At 38.5% G+C, this 27,495-nt stretch overlaps 1 protein-coding gene across 4 annotated transcripts; it reads left to right on the top strand.

The window, feature by feature from the left end:
- The first annotated feature begins 417 nt into the window (after positions 1-417).
- PSEN1 (presenilin 1) lies at positions 418-25,763 on the top strand. 4 transcript variants are annotated; one of them, XR_014616239.1, is made up of 12 exons: positions 418-497; positions 2,995-3,139; positions 7,733-7,989; positions 9,261-9,402; positions 13,033-13,100; positions 14,699-14,919; positions 16,733-16,831; positions 18,125-18,208; positions 19,045-19,218; positions 21,198-21,316; positions 21,619-22,050; positions 22,130-25,763. XR_014616239.1 is itself a non-coding variant. In XM_084207830.1 (11 exons), exons 2-11 carry the CDS (start codon positions 3,056-3,058, stop codon positions 21,772-21,774), a joined length of 1,404 nt encoding a protein of 467 aa, XP_084063956.1. In that variant the 5' UTR covers positions 418-497; positions 2,995-3,055; the 3' UTR covers positions 21,775-25,763. The 4 variants fall into 4 exon arrangements, 3 of the variants coding, with proteins under 3 accessions (XP_084063956.1, XP_084063958.1, XP_084063957.1); XM_084207830.1 differs by having other exon boundaries at positions 21,619-25,763; XM_084207832.1 differs by having other exon boundaries at positions 19,051-19,218; positions 21,619-25,763.
- Positions 25,764-27,495: the final 1,732 nt, after the last annotated feature.

Consider the following 27,495-nt stretch of genomic DNA (forward strand, 5'->3'; position numbering starts at 1 on the left):
TTTTGAAATATTAATGTCCCTTTAAGTTACTTTCTTAACCCCTTTTTTGTGGGACCATTTTAAAACAGGGTTACTGGCGTATGTATGACTTGTATTCAAAAGAGCCGAGAAGTGTATTTTCTCATAAAACCTCTCTCTATCTGACACCAGGTTTAAAATGTCGAGCTGCATTTCTTTTGCACGGTTCCTCGCGGCTGGACTCAGCGAGTGTTCACTCTGCTGTCCAGCCAGCCTCTCCCAACCGCTGCCTTTCTTCAGTTCCCAGCTGCATGCCTTGGTTCCCGGCCCTTGCTGACGGCAAAGCCCTCAGCGTGTTCTTTGCGAGGCGTTCCCCCGTGATTGCCGGTGCCGGTGCGGCGGCTGCCCCGGCCCGGGGAGGTTTCGCTGCCCGTCGGAAGTGAGGTGGCGGCAGGGCGGGGCGCGGGCCGGAAGCGAGCGGGGCCGTGCTGCGGGCGGCGAGGAGCCGGTGGCGGAGCGCGGGCAGGGCTGCCGTGCAGGTCCGTCTGTCGGCGGGGGGTCGGCGGGGCGGGCGAGGGCGCGGTGCTCGGCGGGCCGGGCGGCGCTGGGGGGCCGGGCGCGCTGCGCCACCGGGGACGGGACGGGCCGGGCCCGGTGTTTGGGCGAGCCCTGCGGCACACGCCCACGGGCCGGGGAGGGTCCCTGCCGCTCTCCTGCTACCCAGAGCTGCTGACACCGAGCGGCGTCGGGCCGGGGCCTGACCCGCAGCCTCAGCGCCGCGGAGGCCTCCCAGGGGCTGGGACCGCCGTGCCTCGGCTGCGGCGAGGCTGCTCCGGCCCGAGGCAGGGCTGAGGACGGGGGTGGCGGGGGTGCCCTCAAAGCGGTGGCAGCTGCTTCTTGCTGCTCACTTGAAGGAGAAAGCACGGGTTAACCGCCCCGCGTTTGTCTGATCGATACTTGCTTTGCTTTCTCTTCTGCGAGCAGCTTACTTGGCGTGTCACCTCTGTTTATTAGGCTACATGTAAGCGCATGACAGCGACAGTTGTAATTCCTGTTGTTCTGACCTAGGAAAGCCAAAGGAAGCGAGGAAGAACTTTTTTAGACAGGCTATTTTAACATTAACAGCTTCATTAGGAAAAAAAATGTCTTGGTGAGTCCCGTTTCAGGTAAAACAAGCAAAGTTTTAGTTTGTGTCTGTATATACACAGTTCATTTATAAATTTCATTCATTCATAGTTATATTTCAAATAAAAATTTCATTTATTTAGAAATATAAAATAAAGTTGTTTGGGAAGATATCCTAAATCGATTTTAACAAAACATTTATTTTGAGGTCTGTCATTCAAACTTTGGTGCAACTCTTCCATCAGTTACTCCTCCCTGTTTTCTGATTCTCTCAGCTTATCAGTAGCTGAGGGTTTTTTGTTTGGTGGATTTGTACTGGCTTTCTTTTCCAGTCTATAAGTAGGATTTTGTGGTTGGTGTTTCATTTTGGTTTACTCTACAGTAATTTAAGGAGAATTTTAACATGCTGCTGTGTGAAAAATCTCATTCTGATAGTCCACATCTGGTTGAAAATTTTCAATTTTTTCCATTGTAGTTGCCCTGTTACTGAGAATTACTGCCAGTAGCAGCCTTAAAACAACATTCTGTAGCCCAACCAAAGAATTAGAGTAAAACTTTTAAAATAGGAGTAGTGTAATTAATACTTATTTTCATATGATATTACATTTAAATTGCATTTTAAATTAGGTGTGCCTTATTTTTAATGGCAGATGTGAAAGGGAGCTATTCTAGTGAATACTGCATTTACTTTCTTTTTCCCAACAGTTTGCCTGCTCCCAGTAGACTCGTTAAATTGGTGTGGCTTCCTATTGGCTCTTCACTAAGTTAGCTGCCAAAGTTAGTAAGCACTGTGCCCTGGTCTTGTTAGGTACATATTTATTTGTAAATAGAGAAACAGCTCCTGTTCTGTTTATGAAAATAGGCTTAGCTCACTCTTTAAGTATGATGCTGTCTTGCAGCACTTGTTTCTTTCTGCTGCCAAAAGTGAGCGGCTTTGCTTTGTGATGTCCTCTGTTGTAAGAGTTTTTCAAGATCTCTCAATACATGAGCTGATTATACTAAAGCAGCAGAAAAATATTCTTGTTTTCTTTTCCTGGATTTGTTTTCTTCCATTTTAGTGAATAAAATTACTGTAAGGAGTTCTGGTGAGTGCTGAAATTCACTTGGGACTGGCACTCTACCCTTGAGGTGTATTCATTATTTATTTTTTGTGTGACCAAGCCTGTGATTTATCTAGGCCTGCTCATTTTCTCTTAAAATCATGGGGTTCTTTCCTGAAATTTATTTAGTTCAGTAAAACTTCCTCTTTCCCCTATATTGCTGTATCCTCTTTTGTTATGGAACATATAGTTCACATAGGACAATTTTCTCATCTGACTTTGTTACAGAAGAACATATAAAGCTGTTACATACACGTGGCATGGAGATGTAGCTGGTACATAAAGAGAACTGAATGCATGTTAGTTCTTGAGGCTCAGCTGAAATACTGTCTTGTGTAGCGCCAGGTCACTTCTGTAGCATCACAGTATTAAGGATATGTCTAGATTTTAGATAGTCATGTGTAACTCAGTCATCCTTGAAAATTACTGTTAAATTTATCAGCAATCCAAAACAAAACAACTTGGAGCAATTGTGCTCTGCTGAGATAAAACATGGAAGTTGTGCTCTGAGCAAGTATGCAATGCTTCTCATTTATTGCGCAAGAAGGAACAAAGAAGTGTTTAAATTATTAGTTTGTTGCTGACAGATTTCTGTAGCTGATGAACTAATTTGATAACACTTAGAGGCCCTTATTTTTGTGCTGGAAAATCCCTGTTATGACCTCTTAGTAGATGTGATAGTTTGGTATCATGGTTAAATACAGAATCGTTGTCTTTGTTATATGTGAACTCCAGAAACTGGAGTAGGGAGGGGAGGGAAAACCTGTTCATGTTAAGAACAAAGGTTTTTTACACATCTCTTTCCTTTCAGCATCTCAAGAAGAAAGGTCCATTTTGTGTGGAAATAAGTGAATTCCCAGAGGACTGTCCCAATGACAGAGCTGTCTGCGCATTTGCCCCAGTTTCAGCATGGGCAGCTGACAGAAAACTTCCCTGATACCCACCTCAGCAACACTGTATGTAATAAACAATTTTAGTACCTGCTAGCAGTTAAATGGGGATGAATAGTTTGTTGGGATTAATTTTATCTTTCTGAACTGTTGTGGTGATAAGCAGTGCCAAAAGAAATATGCTGCAAAATATCTGATGTTCCAAACTCATTTTTATGTACAAATAAGACTTCCCCACCAGTTTAAAGTGGTGTTGGAGTGACCAAACCATCAAGAGAAAAAAAAAAGTCAGACACTCTAGTATCAAACACTGACATTTACAGTATTTAGTGAGCTGTCATGATCTGCCTGGCTGTGGTCTGCTTGGTTCACAGATTTCTCAGTCACAGAGTTAATTTTAGTCTAGGTAGATCTTGAAGCCTGAGTTTTGTTACTGCTATTGCTGGAGGACTGTTCCTATGCAGGAAGAACAGCTCTGTCTTGTCGTACTTGTGAAATAATTTTCAAGGTGCTCTCCTGGTTCTTGAGGTTTTGGGGGAGGAGGAACTCAAAACCTGAAGTTTTATATGATTGCTTTGAAAGACCTAAGTGCATACTTGTTGCTAAAACTCTACTGTTGTACCATATGTATTTTGGAAAAATCAGGTTTAGATGATCTACTTGGGTGTGGTGCTCAGGCTCTTAGACTTGTCACACTGTTCTTTGTTCCTACTATAGCTCTTGAATATCAGGTTTCCTTGTGGCACGGAAATGCTTTTGTGAGGCTGGGCCACTTGTAAATATGTCTAAAGCAATAATTCAAGAGAATGTTCTGATTCCTGCTTCAAGTCTTCTGTACAATCAGCAGTTTAAATAGAATTTTGAAAAATCCTCAGATAAGCATCATGCTTTATCAATAACAATATAAAACATTTGAAAAATTAGAAAAGTGGGACATTTCCTACTGCATCCCTTCTCCTTTTACTTCAGAGGAAATGAAAAAGGTTTCTTTTCCTCTTGGACAGGTGAGAGATTAATTGTTATGGGAAACTTCTGCCAGATTAAAAAGGCAGAGCTCAGTAGTCAGCTGTGGGCTCACCACCCTTACAGATAACTTGGTGGTGCTCCTTACCAGCAAAGGGGGTTCTATGTTCTTCACATTAACAGACTGTACTGATGAATAACTGCTACTTGTGCCTTTCCTTTCCATGTTTAAGTAACTGTAGTTTTGATACTAAGTTATAATGATGTTTCTCCCCTTTACACATCTACTTTGTTTTTGTATGCACCTACAAAAGTCCTTTCCTGCTTAAGTATACTAGCTTCTGTGGCTAACAAGTCAGCATGTGAAATCCTTAAGTGCTGTAATTTGCCATCTCTTTGTCTAGCCACACACTAAGAGTTCAACCTAGTCTTCAATATCTGCCACAGCATAATTACCGTTTAACATCAGTGGGATATGTGACAGCTGATGAAGTCCATGCCCACTGTCACCACTGGCATGGTGGTCTGCTCCTTATGGATAAATCTGGATTTAATAGCTAAAAACTTCTTATCAAATGTGCTGTGTTTTTATCTCTTGGTTCAGGGGCATTGGTCTGGGTTCACTATTAACTATTTTCCTGATAGGGAAAGAAACCACTATCATTTGCTTTTGATATTGTGTATTCGCTTGAAAGCGCGTAGTTCATAACTTACATTTGCTTACGGTGTTACAACAGGTGTTACTGACTTTTTAGCTTCAGAGTTTTCACTTTTAACTATGTCTGAGGAAAGTGAAGAGTCTGTTCCTTTGCTTCCACTTCAGCAAGAGTCCATGGCCTCTGCTCTGTTTAATACTGATCAGGTAGGATATAAGTGCACTTTGTTCTTTTAAGCAGTGGGGCACACACATGTCGCGTTTAGCTACACTTTAGTAGGCTGAAAGGACAGCTTATTTTCGAGCTTTAAGTGCAAATGAGAGAATAACTTGTGTAACTCTTGATGCTGATCTGGTTTTCATGCACTGTGTTTTAGTATGTAAAGGCCTTTTTTAATTGCATCTTTGTTCCTAACTAGTGAAGGGAGTAAAATGATACATATTGGTCTAATTTCTTCCATTTTTCTCTTTGTTTGATGTAACAGGTTTTTGTAGTGGAGTGCTTAGTTGATCAGGCTTTTTCCTTTGGATGTTTTTGTGTTTGCTCTGTGAAGCTGTAGATTTTTAACTTATTTCAATATATTTCTGTTCCAGAGATGGGGTAAGTGCTTCCTCATGCAAGACTGTTATTACAGCAGAGAAAAAGCTACACATTCAGCAAGTGTGCAGAAACTGAAGTACTCGGTCTGCTCTGCTTGTGCAGAGTTCCAAGGCTCTGTTCATAAGTGTATTTTTACTTATGATCATCTTAGGCAGTTTATTTAGATGGTTAAGTTTATTGTTGTCTTCCTGTAGACTGAGAGAAATGGAGTATTTTACTATCAAAGTGAAAAATGTTACATTTCTGCTGTAATCTGTACAGAAATAGGTTTAGTTGTAGCCAGCATTTCAGATTAATTAAACATGACCTCTTTATTTGCATTCTCCCTTATTCCCATTTCTATCTGACTTTCAATAATTGTATGTGAGGACTTTATGCAAAAGTCCAAGTGATTTATAATAAATTTTTCATTTAGTAAGAAATAATTTTGATCCCAGCTTCTTTTTCAGTGCATATTTCAAATTAATGGTATTAAATTCAAAGTGAGGTTAAAACCCCGACTCTGAAAACCTAGTTGTGTCCTAGTTTTAGTTGTTTAATTTAAACAATTTTAGTTTGGGTTTTTTTCTCCTCTTACGTTCCATTTCCTTATTGAAAAGTGGAACAGATTTTCTTAGAGGACAGATCTTGAAACCCTGCTGAGCTTGATCCTGAGGATACCAAAAAAAAGGAAGGAATAGACAGAGCATTTGGTTCATATTATTACTTTGTACTGCTTTGTAAAAGCAAATTTTTCATGAGTTGGGGCAGTTGTAAAGCTTCAACCAGGGTTTTAGCAGTGTCAGTATTTACAGTTCGAAGTCCAGGGACTTGTGCTCCTTAATGACTTAAGTGCTTTTAAAAACCCCACTAGGAGTTTCTGAGTGTGTACTTACCATCTTCTCTTTTCTGAGGGTGGGGCTGGGAAAATCCTGTAGAGAGAATCTGTAAAATTATTATTGATTCATCGAAAAACTGCAGTGAATTAATGAGATACAAGTCAGTACTTATGTTTGGGAATGCTACTGAGGTCAGGTAATTAGACTTTAACATTGCACATTTAAGGAAAAAACTACCTGAGTAAGAATATTTAAGGAAAAGATCATTAGGTTATTTTCAGTGCCCTGTCTTATGTCCAGATCAATTTTAGGAAAACTGAATGATGCTTTAAAGGTATTGCAAAAGGTATCATCCTTCAGTTTATTGTACATTTTAATCTAATGCTGCTTTAGTGCACTTAGTCAAACAGAACTGTTCTGCAGGAAGTAATTCAGAAGAAATGAGATTAATTTTTTAAGGGATCAAAAATATTTTTATCTCCCATATTAAACCTCTTGAATGTGAACAGTACTGATTTTGGACATGGTAATGCACTAAAAAAAATGAATGGTCTGTATCAACTGTCACATTTTAGTGCTTGTTTAGAGTGTCTGGTAATGGTTTTATTTCTTTGTAGTCCAGAAAAGGTAAAGCATAGATGACTCTCCTGTTGTGCTCTCTGTATGTGAACACAATGTATAAAAGGTGAATGCCCCCTGCTCATGGTGCTTCCTGAAGAGGGTGCAAAAGATTTGTGACACCAAGGAGCTTGGAGTGCAGGCCTGATCACTTGCTAATAGGTGATGTTCCCAGTTTGTGTTTTTGCTTCCATTGGAAGTTCACCACTGTCTTGGTGTTTGAATTATATGCTTGATGTTTCATGTGTTACACCCTTCATGTTTCAGTAGTAGGAAGGACAGGAAGCTCTTTCATACTTGTGGTAAGAGTGGTGGAATTTCTTCAATATTAGTGAAAGGATGTGGCAGTAGTTTCCTTGGGAAAGAAGAAAATCTACATGCTTAACTTTCCATGCTGAAACTTTGGGATCAAGTAGCAGTCTAAAGACTGAGAATAACCTGAGTTTGATCATAATTTCTGTGTTATTTTTACTACAAACATGAGAACACCATACCTCATGAAAATCCATTTTAATATATATTCTACTTAGGATACTCTAGTGGAAGTAACACAATAAAGGAAGGAGACATTTTCTTGGGATTTTCATGGAGAGGAAATCCTAAATGTCTGTTTGGCATTATTTTTAAGGGCCAATACAGCTCATTCTTGTCAAGTTACAGGCATTTTACTGTCATGCATTCTTTTACCAACTGTAGTTTGAACAGAGGGAAAGACATGCCTTTATTCATCTTTTTAAATTCTGTTTAAAGGAAAGGCTCTTAGATGCCACCAGCCTACTTTGACTGTTGGTGTTTTTAATGTAAATGTTTCTAACATGACCCTGTGCTCCCATTCTTTTAATAACTATGATGCAGTTAACTACTACTGTTTAAATCTCCGCTGTAGCAAGTGTTCTTGGCAGTAAATATTATCTTACATGCTTCCTCCTCAGGGTCATCTTTAGCTTAACTTACAAGCACATGATTGTGGAGAGTTGCTGAGGACACTGGGTTTTGTGTTGCAGAATGACAACAGTGAAAGACGTCGCCATGATAATAGTGAGCGCAGAAGAAATGACAATGCCGAGTCGGAGACCAATGGGCAGCCACAAAACAACATTCAGCGGGTGGTGGAGCAAGATGAAGAAGAAGATGAAGAGCTAACACTGAAATATGGGGCAAAACATGTGATTATGCTGTTTGTGCCTGTCACACTTTGCATGGTGGTTGTTGTTGCAACTATCAAGTCTGTCAGCTTTTATACACGCAAGGATGGACAGCTGTATGTATCAGTATTTTCCCCTATCTTTTTAGTGGACTTAGATAATTTTCTTCAAACTCCCATTTCTTTTGGAGTCTGATTCAAGCAGTGAACTTCCTCTTGCCTCTGTTTTCTGCTTTTCCAAAGATAGTTTTGTTTTATTCCTTCCAGAAACTAGGATCTTCTCTTTGTGGTACTATTGACATTTATTGTTTGTCTGGTGACCAGTGGGGATAATATCTTGGTTGTTACAGCTTGATTCAAATCCTCATCGTCATTTTAATACTCTATCCTGCTGTGTGGTATTTGTAAAATAAACACCATCTTGAGCCAAAGCCATTTCACTTGTACTATGCTAGAATACAAGAGTTTTGGAAAAGGAACAAAACCAGTAGTATAAATGAAGTAACGTATATGCCATGTTCTGTTTTGCTCATGCTGTTTGATAAATTCAAATGCAAGGGGAATATAACTTCAAGAGGTTCACTTCTGGTGAAGTTATAGAAACTTTCCTGGCAGATGTTTCTGTAGAAGTTTTTGGGATTTTGGTAAAATATTAATGTTGCCAAAAAAAGACCCCAATTGCAGTGAAAGCTAATTTGAGAGAAAGGGGGCAAAGGAAGAATACTGAGCCTGTCAGAAACTGCAGCAAGTCATAGAATCACAGAATGTTAAGAGTTAGAATAGACCTTAAAGATCAGTTCCACTGTGAAAACATTTATACAAAATGATTCAGAGTGTGTTTAGCTTTGAAATATTTGTATAGTATAAGCATGTCGTGACTTTTTTTTACGATAAAAAAAAAAAATTTCTCTCTGTCTCTTATTCCCACCCCACAATGAAGTAGTTGCCCCAGGAGATTGTATTTCTTTATGAAAGAGTGAGTTGAGCCCATACATTGTGTTGTTGAAATCACAGGGGAACCTTTCATGGTGAACGCATAGGTGAAATTCCAACTGCACTGGTCAGCACATGAGTGGTATTGTGGGAGAGTGGCAGATACACACAGCATGGGAGTAGCCATATCAAACTGTGGGCTGCTGTGGGATTTATCTGCTTTACAAAGCAGAAAGCAGTAGTAATCTAAGAATGTAGGAAAGGCAGGTGTTCCAAGGAATTCAAGTTTGCCTAATATGACACTATGCCACTTTTCAAGTTTTGCCTTCGTAGAAAGTAATGTGCTTTTACAGCTCTGAATTGAAAAATTACTGCAGTTTTGTTTGATGTTGGCCTCACATACCAGAAACATCGGTGCATTCAGTGTCATTTCAGTTGACTTTTTGTTTTTGTAGCATCTACACTCCTTTCACAGAAGAGACAGAGACAGTCGGACAGAGAGCCCTGAATTCTATTCTTAACGCAGCCATCATGATCAGCGTTATCATTGTCATGACCATCCTTCTGGTTGTGCTTTACAAATACAGGTGCTACAAGGTAAGTAGTTGTGCTAGTTTTATTTATTAGTACAGATTATTTAGAGAATGGAACAAAATGAAAGCTTTTGAAGGATGAGTGAGTGAAAGTAGCAGAACTGGTGATATAATTCACCATTTCAATTTTGTGACTTCTGTTCATTTGGCACAAAGCAGGGCAAAGGCCTAGTGCTATCACTGCCATCTGTTCTGTCAGTTAGAAATACATTGCTTCTATTCTTTTGAAATTTTTGTGCACTGAAATCTTTCTGTGGTTAAGAAATACAGACTTGGTCCTATTTTGTGGGCCCCCTCTCCCTCCGTGTCCCCGATACAAATGTCTCCCATCAGTGTACGTGGCTGTACACACCAGGTACTATTCGTGTGGCAAACACAGAGACTCTAAGGCTCGAAAGGCTTCGATCTTGTAATGATGTCATCTAGGCAACTCCAGGCTTAGCATAATTAATTGCAGGGCCACCTACATGGGAGGAGTTGTCCATGAAAATTCCTGGGTTGTTTTGGTCTTAATGATCCATTTGACAAGGCTTAGCATAATAAAACTTCTTGGTGTGCAGCCGGGACCTTGAATCAGTTGTAAAACACCAGTGGGATTCAAAGGTTTGCTTCATTTCATTTTGTTTTCAAGAGGGAACAGTGGTTTTGGTCTTCATGTCTGTGCGTGAAACCCCTTAAAAATTATCTGTGGAGTGGCAGGGAAATAATTTTTGCCTGATTCTGTATACATTGTGGAATACTGATTTTTGACATATGGACCTTCACTTTTATCATAGTGCGGTGTTACATCCGAACTGACAAAGTGTTCTGGTTAAACCGACAATTCTCTTCATTCTAATGAGGTCAACTACTGTGCTTTACCTAGGTTCCTTAGTAGCCACTTGGTTCTCCTCAGGTGCTGAAGGCAACAACTAGTTTTTACTAAGCTTTTCACATTTCTGGTTTCTTTCTTAACCTTTTAAAGCACAGCACATTTTCCTTAAAAAATAATTGTTCTACTAAGAATTAGAATTATTACATACCATAAATTTCCTGTGGTTATATTTTATGCTAATTACACTAAATAATTAACTTATTTTTAAATTTCCCATCAGTATTTCTATGCTGCTATATCAGAATGCTGTGAAATGTCATTACCTGCAATAAAGTTCTATTTTACATGCATTCTATGCATGTAAAATATGCATAGAATATGACATGCAACCTACATTCTGTATGTAGATTGTAGTCCAGATTATGAGGAGTGAAATTTATAATGAAAGACCATTAGGTCTTCATCTGGTAGTGGTAATTTGCTTATCCTCACAAGATTTTTATCTGAAAACTCTTTTGAGGAAAGGAAATACTACTTCAGCTTCACTGTTGTTAGTTTCGTGTGGTTGTCTTGTACATGATAGATTCTAGCTCCTCAATCTAACTGCAAACAGCATTTTTGAAGGGGATTGTATTTGATTAGCTTTTTCTTTTTAATTTATTACTCTCTGCATTCTTTGTTGTTTCACTCTGCCTAACCAAAGTCTGACTGCTGTAGCTCATTTTAATTCTCTGTATCCTGCAGCCCATCCTTAATTTTTATTCAAGTTGTAGCAGGTAAAGCCAAATTTATACCAGCAATCAATTAGCATCAAAGTTGTTGTTAAATGAAGAATGAAAATTCTTTAATGAGAAGGCAAAAAACCTGTTGTGGTACCCTGCTAGGAAAACAGCGAGCAAAACTTACCAGAAGTACTCTGGAAAAGTCACGTGTAAGAAAAGGGACCCGTGATCTGGAAAACACTATAGTAAATGAGATACATACTGAGAATCAACAAACATCTGTGTGTAAAATGCTAACTTAGATCACCTCTTGAAACTACCTCTTCTAGTTCTGTTGACAGTAGTTATGCAAGGCTTGTGTAGAAGTTTGCTGGACTGTGGCCTTGGTGTTTGACACTGTCAACATTCACTATTTTTTTAGGATGAAACATTACTGTTCACTTTATTTTCTTACATGATAGACGTTTAAGAGCTTATATTACAAATATAAAAACTTCAGGTAGAAGTCATGAGAGAGCTTTCTTTGCTGTTTTCTTAAAGTCGTTTCAACTAATTTTACAGAGGAATAAAATTACTCTTGTTGGGTCCCTGCTTAGTAGCTTTACAAGTTGTTGGAAAATTTGGTTCTGTTTGAATCAATATATACTGATATTCACCTTTGAAAGGTTCTTTCTCCCACTTGCTGTGAGTGGTGAGAGTTTGAAATACTGAGACAGATACTTTGGCAGTTTTCCTGCAGCATCTTTACAGGCTCCTTGCTTATTGCATGTGGGAATTTCTTAAGACTTTTTGAGAACATACTAGCAAAAGCCAGTCTGTTAGATCAGGAGGTTAAATGACAGGTTTTATTAGATGGAAAGTTAAATTTTAACCTCTTTTGAGAAGCAATGTAAAGGAGGAGAGTGAATGTTTCATAATTGGCCAAAAATTTTAAAAATGCATATGAAAAATGTGTCATTAGATTCAATGTACTAAATTTCTAACTGTAATGGCTGGATTCTTGGTTTGTCAGAAAGTCCTGGTTGCATCACATAAGTGTGATTCCTTTAGTCTTTGTGCATATGTACATACTTTGTGCATACTTGCTTTTAAGCTAATTTTTGCTAAATATTTTAAGAACATCAGATGCATTGTACTACACATCTTTAAGAAGAGGACAATAAGATAACGTGTTTTTTAACAGTTTCTGAATACTGTAATCTGGTGTACAAATATAGCAAATTTAGCCAGGTAATTTCCCACTGATTGTATCTGTTGAAAGCAGGATTCCTTATGTAACTTTGATTTCTAGATTATTGCTTCTGATGGGTTGTCTACTTGTAATACTGGGTCAGGTTTTATAGAAGAGATTCTGTGCTGGGACTTGGACAAATATATGGTAATTCTCAGTTAAGAGATATTAAGACATTACTTGAGTTAAAGGCATCTTCAATCGTGGTTTTTTTCACTTTGCACAATAAATACCAGAAAAGTGCACTTCTGTCAGTCTGAGTGCCTGTCATTTCCGGGTTTAAATCTTTGAGTGGCCTTGCTGAGTACATCACTGAACTATTCTTTATTGAATTGTTGGGCGTGTAAGTCTACTCTCATATCAAAATTAAGGATTATGTCTGTAGATGACTGATAGAGAATATCAAAATCCTTATATAGTCATTCATCAATGACATTTCAGCAGATAAGTACTGAAGGTTTTTCTGGTTTCCAGCATTTAATTCTATAACTGCATTCTGAAAATTATTTGAAATCAGAGCAGCACAAAAGTGAATCATGTTTTCCATCTGTGTTCATGCTGGATGACTCTGCTATGTTGTAATGCCACTGGTATCAAAATGGTCTAAAAACATGCAAACAGTAGTTTTCAATAGAGCTAAAGAGTATCTTCTGAAAGTTCACAAAGCACTTAAAATTCATAAGGGTGAAGTGAAACACACCAATGTGCATAGACTAAACATGAATGTAGCACCAACCAAAGAGGGAGATATCTTAAATAATTTTCTTGCTTTAAACAAAAGGGAAAATAACCTTAAAAGTTTTTTAATATATGCTAAATTTAAAATAACAAGTCTAAAAACATCTGTATTGATATCTTCTTCTCCAGGTGATCCATGGTTGGCTTATAATTTCTTCTCTGTTGCTGCTTTTCTTTTTCTCATTCATCTACCTGGGGTAAGTGAACTAAACCATTAATATACTATTTTTCATGTATCATTTTATGTATGTATGTATTTTAGAAATAAGCCTTGAATCTTAAGAGGAATGATAGTGAGTAAGCTATTGCAATAAAATTTTTAGTTTTGTATAGGCTGATAGAGTACACATAAAAGAAAGAGTGATTCATAGGTTTATAATGCATCTGATTAGGTACAGATGGTGTGTCCATCGCATGCATCACCAGAATAAGCACATCTTGCTTACCAGAATAAGCTTATCTTGGGAGGAGCGTTTTCTGCTGACATGTCTTCTGATAACCTAATTTTTCCTTGACATATGACTCAAGGGCAGTTGTTTACATCATGGCTTTGTTAGCTGTATGTGCAAAGGCTGTTTGCATGGAAGTGGTGGAGTCAGCTGAAAAGAATCTACTATTCACCAAAATATATTCAGTGCTTTTCTTCTCAAATTTGGAACCATGCCCTTGTCCAGACATCAAGAAAATTTGGCCGAAATACTCAGTATTCTCAAAAATGAGCAGACTCCTCAGGGTTTGTAGCTAGAGTTATGTAATGAAATTATTATACTCTATATGTTTTTATGACACTTGATGACAAACACTTCTCTTTGAAGAAGCTTATTTAATTTGGTCTCTGGAAGGAGAATGTGGTCTTCCGTTCAGTCACTGCCAGAAGTGATCTGTGATGCCTTTTGTGGCCAGTAGTTTCTCTAACCTTAACAATAGTTTTTGAAATACAAGGCAGTTCCTTCATCTGTCCCTGTTGCCCTAACAGCAGTGCTGGCTTCCTTTTGCTAGAGGTTCAGAGAGTGAGGGAGCTTGTAGACCAATTATGCATGATGACAGTAAGGGACATCCTGTTAACACTGTACATCTCAAAGGTCAGCTGGCAGTTGCAGACAACAAGTTTGCTGGAGGAAAGTATATGCAAATTATAGGGTTCTTAGTGGCTTGATGAGTTGATAGCAGCAGATTCTGCAAAAAGACTTTGCAGCCATTTCTTCCCTGAGTCAGCAGAAATCACCTGTCATTTCATGATGGCATTGTCTATTTTGGTTTTAGTTATTGAGGTTCTTAATTAGTTTATAGTATTTGGTGTGACAGGGACATGGTTCATCCAAAAATAAAGCTTTTTACTTCAGTGTTTATGGGGAATAATAGAATAAACATGTATTTTTAAAGTTATCAAAGCATTCTACAGGCAGCATGTTAGTAGAGAGAGATCTTTGCCTGCCTTTAAAGATCCGTTACAACCTCACAAGTTCTGATTATTCTGATTTTTAAAAGTTATGAGCACAATCAAAATGACTGATTTTGCAGTAATGTCTTTTCCTGTTAGCTTCTGCTTTGATTGAGAAGGAAATAGAAACTTAATGAAATTTTTCGAAAAAGCAAAAGAGTTGGTGTGAAGCAAATACTAGCAAAATTTATCCTATTGTGAAGAATGATTAAGTATTAATTGGAGAAAGAATTTTACATTTATGCCACTACATTGAATATGAACATTTTTTAAAAGGTATTCTGAAGTTTGCATCTGTAATTTGTTTCCATTGTTTCAAGCAAATGCCATCTATATTATTTTCCTTTTTTTTAGCGAGGTTTTTAAGACATATAATGTTGCCATGGACTACATTACAGTGGCACTCATGATCTGGAACTTTGGTGTTGTGGGAATGATTTGTATCCATTGGAAGGGTCCTCTTCGTCTCCAGCAGGCATATCTCATTATGATAAGTGCTCTCATGGCCTTGGTTTTCATTAAGTACCTTCCTGAATGGACTGCGTGGCTTATCCTGGCTGTCATTTCAGTGTATGGTAAGTTTGGGAGCAAGGCACAGTAACCGGTCCTGTGGTAGGAATTTCTTTTATTCCCTGACTTTTCCACTTACCTGACTAGACCTTAAAAAAAAAGTGTGTGTGTCTGTATCATCCAAAGCAGCAGATAAGGTGATTACGGACTTCATAAATAAGATCATGGTCCTAAACTGAGACCAGCTCCCTGCAGCTGAGGGCTCTGTATTACTGTATGATCCTATATTCTTTCATGTTCCCTGGACTTTCTAGATTCTTTGGGGGGGAGAGCTGAAGTAATTCAAGAGAGGACGAGATGAGAGAGACCCATTTTGATCTTTTTTTATGAAGGTGGAGAACTTTCAGCTTCTCATTTTCCCCAAGAATCTTTGGAATCCCTTGTACATTCAGAATTTAGGATCTTCTTGTTTCTGTACAGTCCCATGCAAATATAGATTTGCCCAGCCTATGAATTGCTCAAATTTGTGGACATAGAAGAAACAACCTGATCCATACCTGATAACATAGTGAGAAGGACGGAAGGAAGGAAGGATTAAGAGCAGCTTGTGTTGCTCAAAGTTATTTTATATTTAAAAGGATATGGTTGTGAGATGTGTTTCATTGGTGCTTTTTTTTTTTTTTATTCATTGTAGTTGTTGCATACTGCTCTTTTTCAGAATGATGGCTGAGAGAAACTTAGCTGTAGTTTTTCCTTAAAGCTTTAGGGGGCACTGAGCACTTGGTAAGAAAATCATGTATCCTAAATACTGATTTAATTTCCAGGCAAGACTAAAATTCAGTTACGTAGACATAATTAAAACATTACAGCTAAGTGAAGATGTGCTCTTAATTTGAATTTTTTGGAGGCATGTAAGTGTGCTGAATGTGTGCTCTCATAGTCACTGATCATGATAAAGACTGAGAATCTGTCCAGATGTAAGTGCAGGGGTTGATAAGATTTGATTAGCTCTGATACATCAGTGTACTCCTTAAGTGTCCTCTTTCTTCAGGGAGAGGAAAATTGTCCCTTGTGTGTGTGGTCATGGATCACAAAGCACATTGAGAAAAACTTCCCATCCCCCAGCCCCATTTCCACCCTTCATGCAACTGGAACAAATCTGAGTGCTTCAAGCATTCAGCCTTTATTCGGTGATAGCAAAACGAAATTACTTGAGATCAAGTTCCCAAGACCATGATGTGGTTTTTTGAGTACAGGGGATGTAAGTTTTCAAAGCCTGCAACCCCATTCTTTACTGGAGTGGGACCAGCGGTGGTGCCAGGGCAGTTGGCTCAGGTGCAGAAGGCCTGCTCTGAGCAACACACAGCTCCTGGCAAGTCAGCTGTTCCTTTCAGTGTCAGATTGAGTTTCAAATTAATTTAAAGGCAGTAGCAATGTTATAGCTCTATCCCAATATGCCTGTTTCACAAGAATTAAGTAAGCTTCACCTGTTGTCTTAAAATTTCTTTTAGCATTAAACTTAGATTATAAAAGGCTTTCCTAATAGAAGGCAAGCTTGGGTGTTTCCAAGATGGTAGTTGAAGAGTAGCTTTCTTGAATTATTCAACATACAGACACAGGTACATTTCCAGTTGCATAACATTTTAAGTGAGGAATATAATGTTTTAAAATTTGTATGCATATTAAAGTAATATGTAAAATAGGTTGCATAACTGAGAATATTAAAAAGCATTGCTGTAGGATACTGAATTGTGGCCAATGGCTGTCTTTGAAATCCTTAGGCAGGGTGCATTTTGTTACTTCAAGTCTCCAAGTGTTATAGAAAAGAAACATAACTATGTCTGCAGGGATGTAAGATCTGTTTGCTTTTCCTTTCAGATTTGATTGCTGTCCTGTGTCCTAAAGGTCCTCTTCGTATGTTAGTTGAAACAGCTCAAGAGAGAAATGAAACACTCTTTCCAGCACTTATTTACTCCTGTAAGTACATTTTGTTAAATTCTTTAAGCTTGCAATCACCCACTCATCTGAAGCAATCTTCTAATTTTTCTGGGTTTTAATAAGATGCTTTTCAGCTGAATTCTTGATCTGTTCACTTGGGCCTCAGTTTTCGCTTCACTGTTGACTGAAAAATATGAAACATCATCTGGCTGAGACATTTCAAGATAAAAACCAGCATGTTTTGTTCCAAAACACAAACAGGAAGAATGGTAACAGACCTTGTTTTGGATGAAGTACTATGTCCTTAGGCTGTGAATTAAGCCTGTTCAAAGGGAGCAATTGTTTCCAGAAAATATTTACCAGCTTTCAGTCCTTAAATAACCCATGTCTTAGTATAAGAAATGTGAGAAATTACTAGAAAGAGGTTTGTTTTTGTGACTGTTTTCTCAATGGCTTGTCCTTTTTGACAAATTGTTTCTCCCTGCAGTTGTGAAAAATAACATATTGAATTAAAGTTTCTGTTGTGTCCTGTGTATCAATTAGTACATAATTCCATTGTGTCTGAAGTTCCATGTTGCTACTCGTAGTCGCGTGGATAACAGTCAAAGAGGCTAATCATAAGTCATTATGCTGCTGGTGCTCCAGACAGGCCTGTATTTGAAAGCAGGAAGTGTGCTGCAGACTGGCCACTTCAGGGACAAGCTTACAGTGGAGAAAGGGGAGGACTTTCCTTATCTGTCACACTTGCACAGCATCAGTAAAATGTAGCATACTTTTACTCTGTTTTGTGAGAGGAGCAGTTAACTAACTGCTAACTAACTAAACACTGAGAGCTTGAATTAAAAAACACTTTTTATATGTTAACAACATTTGGTTACCCCCAGATTGGAGGATTGATGGTGAAGGCAGAGAACAATTTGATGTAGATACTGCCTCTGAATTGACATAACTCTCTAAGAGTGTTTAGAGACCTTTTTACTTGCAGATAAAAGAACTGATTAATGAAAAAGAGTAAAGAAAATTTTTATTTTCAGAGGGAGCCTCATATGTAGAAGTAATTTGTCTGGCAACAGCTGTTACCTTTTTTTTTTTTTTCAAAATCTAGTAGAAATAAAATTTTATTCACCAGTTTTTGTAAATGTGTTGTTGCCGGTACTGGCTGTGTTCCAGATATTATTGTGCTTTAATGAGAGTAAAATTGCCTGTTGGAAAAGATAGTTGTATCCAAAAAAACCATGAAAAATGAGAAATAATGGATTGATGCTATCTCAGAATTTCACACATCTGAAGATACAATTAGCTATGCTGTTGTGGTTTGCATTTCTTTGATAGCAACAATGATATGGCTTGTGAACATGGCTGAGGAAGATCCAGAAGCCCAACGGAAGTCCAAAAACTCTGCTTTTGATAAACAAGGTGAGCTTTGCTTTGACAAACTTTTGTCACTTTATTGGAATACATGTTTAGGGATACTTGTCTTTTAGTTTTTTAAGAGTCCTGGGAGCTGTAAAGAATGAAAGCATGGAGGCCTAATTAAGAATTGATGGATTTGTCAAAATTTGAAAAATTGTTTACTTATTGTGCAGTTAATATTCTTGCATTCATTTTTCTGGGATCTGGGATGTTGCTGTTGAAATGACTCAATATAAAACTATCAACTGAGCTCAACTGCTTGTCAAAATGGGATGATACAGTATAATACCAACTCATTTATATTTGTCTTAGACAGAAATACACCAAGCCCTTTTGGCTATGCAGATAGTGTTTAAAACATGGAGTTTGTTTATTTATGTATGTTACTAAAGCAGAGTGCAGTTTCTGAATTTACCATGCTTGAAGGCGTCCATGTATATGTAACTTTCAGTAAAGTTTTCTATTTTACTGGAAAATTAAGCTGTCGATTTCAACTAAAGAAGCTAGTTAAATATTAGATGATAGTTTATTCCTTAAATTGTGGTCTTTGTTAGGTCACCACAGAACTTCCACTTTCATGTGGATATACTCCTGAATACTAGGACTTGAGTGCAACATGTAGGTGCTGTGACTGCAGAGTGTACGTTGTCTCCTGAATGTTTAAGTAAATATTAAAATCCAAAGAGAGGATGTCTTGGGATTGTGTATGCCCATGTTAGATGTTGCTAGTATTATGGAATACTTCTATCTTGTTCTTCTGTGATCTTATATGTGGAGAGACTTTCATGTTTTAGATGGCACATTCTTGGAGGAGTCTTAAATGCCTTTCTTCCTTTGAGCTCCAGCAAGCCGGGCCCAGAATGACGATGCTGAAGCAGATGATGGTGGCTTTAGTCAGGAATGGCAGCAACAGAGGGACAACAGAATAGGACCCATTGAATCAACCCCCGAATCACGTGCTGCTGTTCAGGCTCTACCCAGTAACTCTCAAACAAGTGAAGACCCTGAAGAACGTGAGTGTGGACTACTGTCTCTGAAAAGCTTACTAAATCTGAAGCTAGTCAGTCAGGCATCCTGAGCGCAGGATTCATCAGTGACAGATGCAGGCTTCTGTGAGCTATTAGCAAGCTAGAGAGATGCACTTGCTCCTGATGAATACTGATATGCCTCATAGGAATAATGGTGTTGCTTTGTGATAGCATTTCATTTTGTTGCAGGAGTGAGTAATATTGGCTAAATTGCTCTTCAGTTTGATACACAGACTCAAAACTTTCATTGCACAAGCTGTTTTCAGACCATTACACGGTCCCTTCCATTAGCCTTTGTATTTTTCATGCAGTGTTCTGCTGTATATCACCTCTTTTGGATTTTAGGCCCTGTAAATGGAGTCACTAACAGGTTTTTTATGCCTCAAGATTAAACTGCTGTGATCCACTTGGTAGGAAGCAATGTTTAAAACCTGATTGGAAACTGAAATGAATGCAGAATGCAATGGGCTTGCTTAGTTTTGTCTAGCATCTTGGTAAAGTGAAATATCTTTGGAAAGTGTATGATATCAGTACTCAGATACCTGTTTGAACAGACTCATCAGACTTCCACTTGGAGTTCAAGCTGCTATTAGATATGCAAAGCTCTAAATAAATTAGGGTGTGCCTGTCATGTGATACTGCCATATTTTAGCAGGTGCAGCTGCTTCCTCTGATCATCGGGTGCTCCTCTGTTGAAATACAGAGACTTCTACTTTAAGAACAGTTTTAAAATTTGCTTATTAAAAAAGTCCAAATTCAGCATGCTGCAAATACTTTTTAATTTCCAGAGCTTAAAAAAATAACATTAAGATGCAAAAATTTTAGCAAAGCAGCTATTTCAGTTAATTTTTTAACTAGAACTCTCGTCTGGCCGGGCTAATAATTTTCTCCTTCCTGTATTCCTGCAGTGAGTAGTAATGATCCAGTCAGACTTGTCAGCCAGCATTAGTTTACTACAGGTCTGGAGCATCCAAGGCCTGTTTCAGCAGTTTAAGGGTGTTTTAGTGCTTAAGAGCTTTTCATTAATGCACAATTCCAGGCATTTTATTGGAGGCCTTTTTTCTTTCAGGCATTTTCTCCCTTTTTTCCTTTCCCCTCTCCCCCCGCCTTCATAATTAATCAGACATCCACCTATGTTTTGATGTTCTTAGTTCCTCTTCGAACTCCAGAGTGAATGTTGGGCTGGACTGTAGTGAGGTGGGAAAGTAATTAGTAGGCCAAATGAAAACAGCTGATAAACACCTGATGCTGGCCCTTCTTAATTAAGATCTTGTACTAAAAGCTCAGAAAGTGAACTGGCATTACAGTACTTGCAGAAATAATTGAGTATTGTGCTTCCAGAGTTGTTGCTAAAGTGGTAATTACTATATAAAAGAATAAGAGAGAATGAATTTTCCTAAATCTCACATCTTGTACTAAGTATCTTGAGTTTTTGCCTTTGTGATATGCTCTGTACCTACACACAAGTACTTTTAATAACTATCTGCACAAGAATTCCCTAGGAAAATTGGGAAGCAGTGGGATATTTCACAGTTTATAGATTTTGAACTGGCAAATAATATGTCTTGTGCAAGGGATTTATTTTTTCCCCTCCCTCAGCCAGTTTAAAGGAATTGCTCTTCAGTATTGTGTTGAATATGACAAGACAACCGAAAGTGAACACCCCTCCACAAATAAAATTACAGATATCTGAGTTTGTATATACTGCATTTATATGTCCAGGAAAATAGGAGAATAGGGAAATTCTAATTAAAGGGTGAATTAATGGAATCGCGTACTGTTTCTTAGCCATCTTGTTTCACAGGAGTTTATCACTTGATTCAGGAATGGTACTAATTTTGAAAATAAAATGTTTTTAGCAAGTCTTGTTAATAATTAATGTAAATATGTATTATTCTTCGATAATTACTGACATGTAATGTTAGTAGACTGATACTTAGTGCTGCCATATGTTCACTTTACAGGAGGAGTAAAGCTCGGTTTAGGAGACTTTATTTTCTACAGTGTCCTCGTTGGCAAAGCCTCTGCAACAGCAAGTGGGGACTGGAATACAACTTTAGCATGTTTTGTAGCCATATTAATTGTGAGTATAATGTAAAACTATAATAGGGATAGTTTGTAATGTTCATCAAGGAGAAAGTTGTAACTGCTGTATTTTCTCTTTGATCTTGTTTATTGGGTGGCCAGACTGAAAACTGGTGAGGACTTTAGCTGTGATTTTCATTGGCTGTACATCTGTCACTAGAGCCTTTAATTTAGGAAGACATAAAACATAACCTGTAACATTAATATTTATGCATATATTTTTTATATAATTTTTTGCTAGTCAGAGTTCCCTAATTTCTCCCTATGTCTTTTGTGTTTTGTTTTTTTTCTTCCCCTCAGGGTTTGTGCCTTACACTTCTGCTTCTTGCCATCTTTAAGAAGGCCTTACCAGCTCTTCCAATCTCCATAACCTTTGGGCTAGTTTTTTACTTTGCTACAGATAACTTGGTGCAACCATTCATGGACCAGCTAGCATTCCATCAATTTTATATCTAGCAGACATGATTCTGAAATGGATATTTGTAGCAAATCTGGGAGGAGGAGAAATGGTTTTCCCTCAGTTCTCAAGCCAGACTGAAGTTAAATACTCAAGATTCCAAGGCGGAATCATGACAACTTCCTCCGATGGTGGTTTTTGGTTTGGTTTTTTTCCTGAGACAACTGCTGCACTGGGCACCATATGATTTTTCCTGTGTGAAAGTGGCTTCTTCCTGACGGCCAGTCTAAGCCAGGTGCTGTTATATCAGAGGTCATCTGATATACATATCTCTGGTAAGGACCACCTGTGTGAAAATTGCTAATGCTTCCACCAGCAATGTGATCTCTTACCACAGGCTGATTGTTTTCACAGCGCTAAGGGTGCTCAGGACTTCCTTGATGTTAACAGAGGAAGCTGACAAATCCCATGGAACTTGTCCCTGTAACCGCTTGAAGAGAGAGAGCCCAATCTGGACTTCTTCAGCAGTGATATTTTGACAGTGGAGCCCCGACTGTGTAACGGGAAGGGACTTTGTAGCAATTCGACAAAGGGAGAAAGTACTGTCACTCTAAAAGTGCTCCATGACTTCATAGCCTCCGTGCCTGAGTGTGTTTGTTTGGTTTAGTAAATCTAAAACTCTTTTTCTTTTCCCACACTGGAACTAGAGCCTCTTCTCAATTTTAATACTTTGCATTCTCAAGCATGGAGTGCACCTTCTGTACACCTGATCCTGTTTATTTAGCTGCTTAGACTTGGACTGAATTATTTGGCAGTAGAGGATCATAAGGTCCTAATTTGGCTCCTACATTCTAAAAGGTTAATAAACTACATTAAAAAGCAGTTTTGGGACTTACTCTTTGTGCTCTTGCAAATCATTTTGCTAGAACACCATTTCAAGCCCCGTGTTTGAAAATAGTCACTAACAGCACGGACTGCATCACTGGTGGATGTTCCTTCTTGTTGGCATTCTTATGAAATAAGTAGGTGTTTGCAGCAATCCCAGATGGAGTTTAGCTTGCCGGATCTAGAGATCAAAGTGCTATTAGGAGCTCTTCTGTTGCATCACTGAAATTCTTGGTCATCAAAAACATGGTTTAGAGTTCTGTTGACCTGAATATTGGTCCCTCAGCTATCTAACACCTCAGGCTGGCAAGGTTTTTTTTTTTGTGCAGTATCTTTATTGGTGAGGATGCTTAAGTTAGGTGAGAGATTGCTTAATGTCACTAAGGAGCAAAATTTGTGACCTTCTTCACTTTAATTATTTCTCTTGTGAGGAACTGGTGATTGGCATAATGAAAAAGAATTCAGTATCACTGAAAAGAAGATAGGAGATTTTGAACTTCTTATAAGAAGAGTCTGTTCAAACCTTAAAACTGCTAAACTCTGATTTCTTCTTCATTTGAAAGAACTAATTTATGAATAATTGCTTGGAAATGAGACAGGTGAGATGAAGTTGGTTTTGCCATAAATTCTTACTGTGTACAAGTAATGTTTTTTCCTGGGAGCCATAGGGAGTAGATGGGCATTCTATTTTACTTGCATCTTGATACTAGAGTCCTTGCCAAGTAGAGCAACTGTCAAAATCCTAACACTAGCTCCCTTTACCTTTTTTTCCTGGGGTTTTGTTTCAATGCCTATAGATTCATAGGACTGAAACATCAGAGATGCTCACCAACCATTGCTCAAGTAAAGAAAGAAAGACTGTGATGTATAAATCTGCTTTATAACTAGGAAAGGCTTTCTTTGATTGTCCTTGGTAATATATGTCTTTTCCAGTATGACTTGTTAACTGTAGTGTTAGCATTTACATTTTCATAAAATACATTGTCTTGTCTCATCTAAAGTACTTTCATTCATCTCATTTGTGTGCTGATTCCTTGTGGATAGCATTAATAAACCAACTATATCAAAATTGCTTACAGTGACTTTTCAAGTCAAACTTGTTTGTGTTTTCTAGCTTAAATTACTGCTCCGTATTTTGTTGCAATGCAGTCTGACTTAAAACAGGTTGGTTGGTGAGGGGTTTAGAGATTTCTGTTGTCATTTTTTGCTTGGTTTTTGAGTTTGGGGGGTTTTTTACCAAGACTTTGAGTTGTTTTTATACCGTTGTAACTTGTTCTTTCCCTGAGCATTATATCTAAAAAAAAAAAAAACCTCATATGTTTTATTGGGCATCCCAGCTATAGTTCCATTGTATAGAACAGGTTTGCTAGGAGTTGGCATCGCTGGCATTTGTGTATCTGAGCTGGCTCTCAGTTAAGGGTTGTTACTTAAATGCAGAAGTCATCTCTCTTATTTCTTTTTTGGCTTTGATATGCACGAGGGGAGCATTAGCTCCATAAAGAGTTGCTTTAGAGTATGTAGAAATGTACAAAAGCCTTTTCACATACTTGAATGGATGTTAGATGTGCAACCCAAGGAGGAGCTCAGAACCTTCCAACACTAGACTACCAGTCTTCCACTTCCCAGAGCTGCTTCTGTTATTCTGAAGTGTTAATTTCTGAGCTAGGGTTACAGTAGCAGAGACTATAAAATTTATATTCACAGAAGTGGTTCAAGTTTGTGTTTGAATCACAAAATAAGTTTAGAAGGGAAGTTGCTTTTATAATCAGCTATATGTTAAAGTACACTGCTTATTACCCAGTCTTAGGTACGCCTTCAAAAGCCAGATGAAGTTTTCCAGATTTGCCCTCTCAGGCCAAATCATGGTAACTTATGTTTCAGATGAGATCTTGCAGCTAAGGATTATCTCAGAACATAGGTCCAAATAAGGTTCAGTTGCCAATAGGTTTTGTTTGCATTTGGGTTGTTACTACACAAGAGTGAAGGTTGTGTCACTTTTCTTTGTCTTGAAACACCAGTGTAATTTGAGGATTCACTTTGGTTAGATTGTTGTAACTGAAAGATTTCTCATAAGTAGTCTGTGTTTTTGAGGGAGTTGCCATTATTATTAAATTAGTATGTTAATGACAGCACATTAGGCTGTAGCTCTGAAAGAACGATGCTGTAACCTGAGTAAATTCATCCCTTCTGTGCTCAGGCAGATTGACTTGTAGCTGTTGTGTGGCTTTTCTGGTGTTCATACTTCGAAACTGGCTATCACAGTAGCTTTCCCCATTCAGCTTACATCAATAGGTCTCCTTCTTTGGCTAAGATTCAATTCAGTATATAAATGAGAAGACATAATAGTTTTCCTAAATTCCAGGCTCCTCCATTTGCCTCTTTTTTCCCCTTTTATGGGGGGATTTAATCCAGGGCAATGAAAGAGACCCCTGGAAGTTGGTTTTACAGCAAAGGCTTAGGGTGCTGTTGTACTTGTGTATGGCTATTATGGTCACACTCAGATTCAAGTGTCATCTGTGTGAGGTGCATCCTGAAGATGTAAGAATTTGATACTGCAGCACATTGACAATAGTTCTGGATGGGTAGATGATGACTTCTTTGAGCAAAAAAAATCAAGGGCTGTGCTCCGCTAAAAATGACTGATCTCCTCAATGTACAAAGCAGACACAGGTTACTTCAGGCATGGGAGGCTGGTGCTTCTTGGATATATAGATATATATTTGTACCTATAGTGATACAGATTCATGGACTCTGGACCTGTGGATGACAACTCTTCTGCCATTAGTGCAGTCAAGGATTAAATATGCAGAAGGAAATTTTGGGTTGATGGTACTGTTCAACAAAACTTATGAAAATGCTTTATTTCAAAAATTACTTCTGACAATGCTGTTGAAACAAGTTTAATAGACTGTGGAACATGTCTGCACTGTGATTGCATCTCAGTGGTAACTTGGTCATTGGAAATGTTGAAACAAACTAGAACGGAATTCTTTTACACTCAAAGCATTTGCTGTTTTCTTTTTTACAGACACTGGTTTGTACATAACCTGAATTAAATGTGAATGTTTTTTAAACATCTTTCCAGTTCTTGATAAGATATGGTTTTGATAGATTATTGCAAATTTTCATGTATTTGTCTAATTATTAAAATAAAAGTTGCATGGATCCTGATTCATCTTGCCTTTATTACGTTATTTTAAAGCCATCACTTAAAGCTCTTGGAGGCATAAGCACTCTAGTTATTTTTATTCAGCATTTAATGAGTAAGATTCCTTTCTTAAGGCATTTTAAGTAGCTGCCGTATTTCCTACCAACAGAGCTTCAACTGATTTTTGTAGAATTACTTTCTTCTAAAAGCTAATTTTTGTGTTCCTTTAAAGAGTCAATAAAAGCCCATTGCAAAAGCACCCATAAGGTATAATTAAGGCACAAAAAATGAGATTATACTGAAACAGCAGCTGGCACAATGAAGATTACCAGGAAAAAATGCATAGGATGTTCAGAAAGAAAACACTTCATGAACAGTGTTGTGTGTTGTTATTTTGAAATTGATTTCTTATCAATTATGATTGAAACAGAGATTTGGGGGTTTTTTGTTGTTTTGGAAGAGTGTTCACTGTAAAGTTCAGGTTTGTTTGAGTTGACTAACCTCTGTTGAAGAGGGTTTGGGGTTTTTTGGGGGGTTAACGTTTGTCTCTGCATGCAAGACCTAAAGAGAGGTCCATCCTGACAAGTAGAAAGTAAAGTACAGGTGGTAGGAGGCCTGTGTGGATGAGCAGGGAGATCCTAACTGAGCCCAAACAGGAAGTGGAGAAGGGGTGGAAGCAGGGGCAGATGACCCAAACAGAGCATAGAGTTGTTTTCTGATCTTGCAGGGATAGTGTTAAGAAAGGCCCCTCTAGAATTGCATCTGGCTGGAGATGTTAAAAGGCAAGAAGAAGGGAGACATCCTACAATTATGGGGGAGGCATTTTGCAATTATATAATGGCAAAAGGAAGACTTGGGAAATAACAATGCCCCTCTCTCCCACCCCTGCTGAATGGGGCAGGGTACCTTGTGACAAAGGACATGGGGAAGGCTGTGGTACTTGTTGCTTTCTTTGCCTCAGTCTTTATTGGTGGGAAGGGCTTTTAAGAATTGTATATCACTGAGACCACAGGGAAAATCTGGAACAAGGTAGATCTTGGTGGAAGAGGTCAGCTTAGGGAACTTGCAGACAGAACTGGATGTACTTAAGTGTGTGAGGCCTGACAGGTTGCATCCATAAGGGCTAAGGGAGATGAATGATGTCATTGCAAGGCCACTCTCAATTGTCTTTAAATGGTCATGACAGCTGGGAGAACTGGAAGAGAGAAATTTAAGTCCTATCCTCAAGAGGAGCAGTAAAGAGTGGGTGAGCTATGGATCATTCAGCCTTGGCCCAGTCCCTGGGAAGCTGACATGGAAAGTTCTGCTGGAAAGCACTTCCAAGTACCTGAAGGACAAGAGGATGATTGGGAGTAACTAGAAGGAATTTATAAAGTGAAAATCATACTTGACCAATCTCTTTGCCTTCCACAATGTCTTAATCAATGAGGGGAGAGCAGCTGATGTTGTTTACTTGGGCTTGTAATGCTTTTCACACCATTTCCCATAACCTCACCACAGACAAGCAGATGAAGTATAGGTTAGATAAGGGGATAGTGCAGTGGGCTGGAAACTGCCCTGGTGCTCAGGCCCAGAGGGTTGTGATCAGCAGCACAGAGTCCAGTTGGAGGCAAATCATTAGCAGTATATCACAGGGCTCAGTACTCAGGACAGTGCTGTTCCGTTTATTCATTTATGATTTGAATGATGAAAAGGAGTGTTCCCTCAGCAAGTTTGGAGATGACACAAAAACTGGGAGCAATGGCTG

Source organism: Fringilla coelebs (genome assembly GCF_963513975.1).
Source record: "Fringilla coelebs genome assembly, chromosome: 6".
Taxonomy (NCBI): Eukaryota; Metazoa; Chordata; class Aves; order Passeriformes; family Fringillidae; genus Fringilla; species Fringilla coelebs.

Bases quoted from the DNA above. Each gene is read 5' to 3' on its own strand.
- PSEN1 (XM_084207830.1), top strand. From the start codon at position 3,056: ATGACAGAGCTGTCTGCGCATTTGCCCCAGTTTCAGCATGGGCAGCTG. The intron at 3,140-7,732 runs GTATGTAATAAA...TTTGTGTTGCAG, and splicing joins ATACCCACCTCAGCAACACT to AATGACAACAGTGAAAGACG. The intron at 13,101-14,698 runs GTAAGTGAACTA...CCTTTTTTTTAG, and splicing joins TTCTCATTCATCTACCTGGG to CGAGGTTTTTAAGACATATA.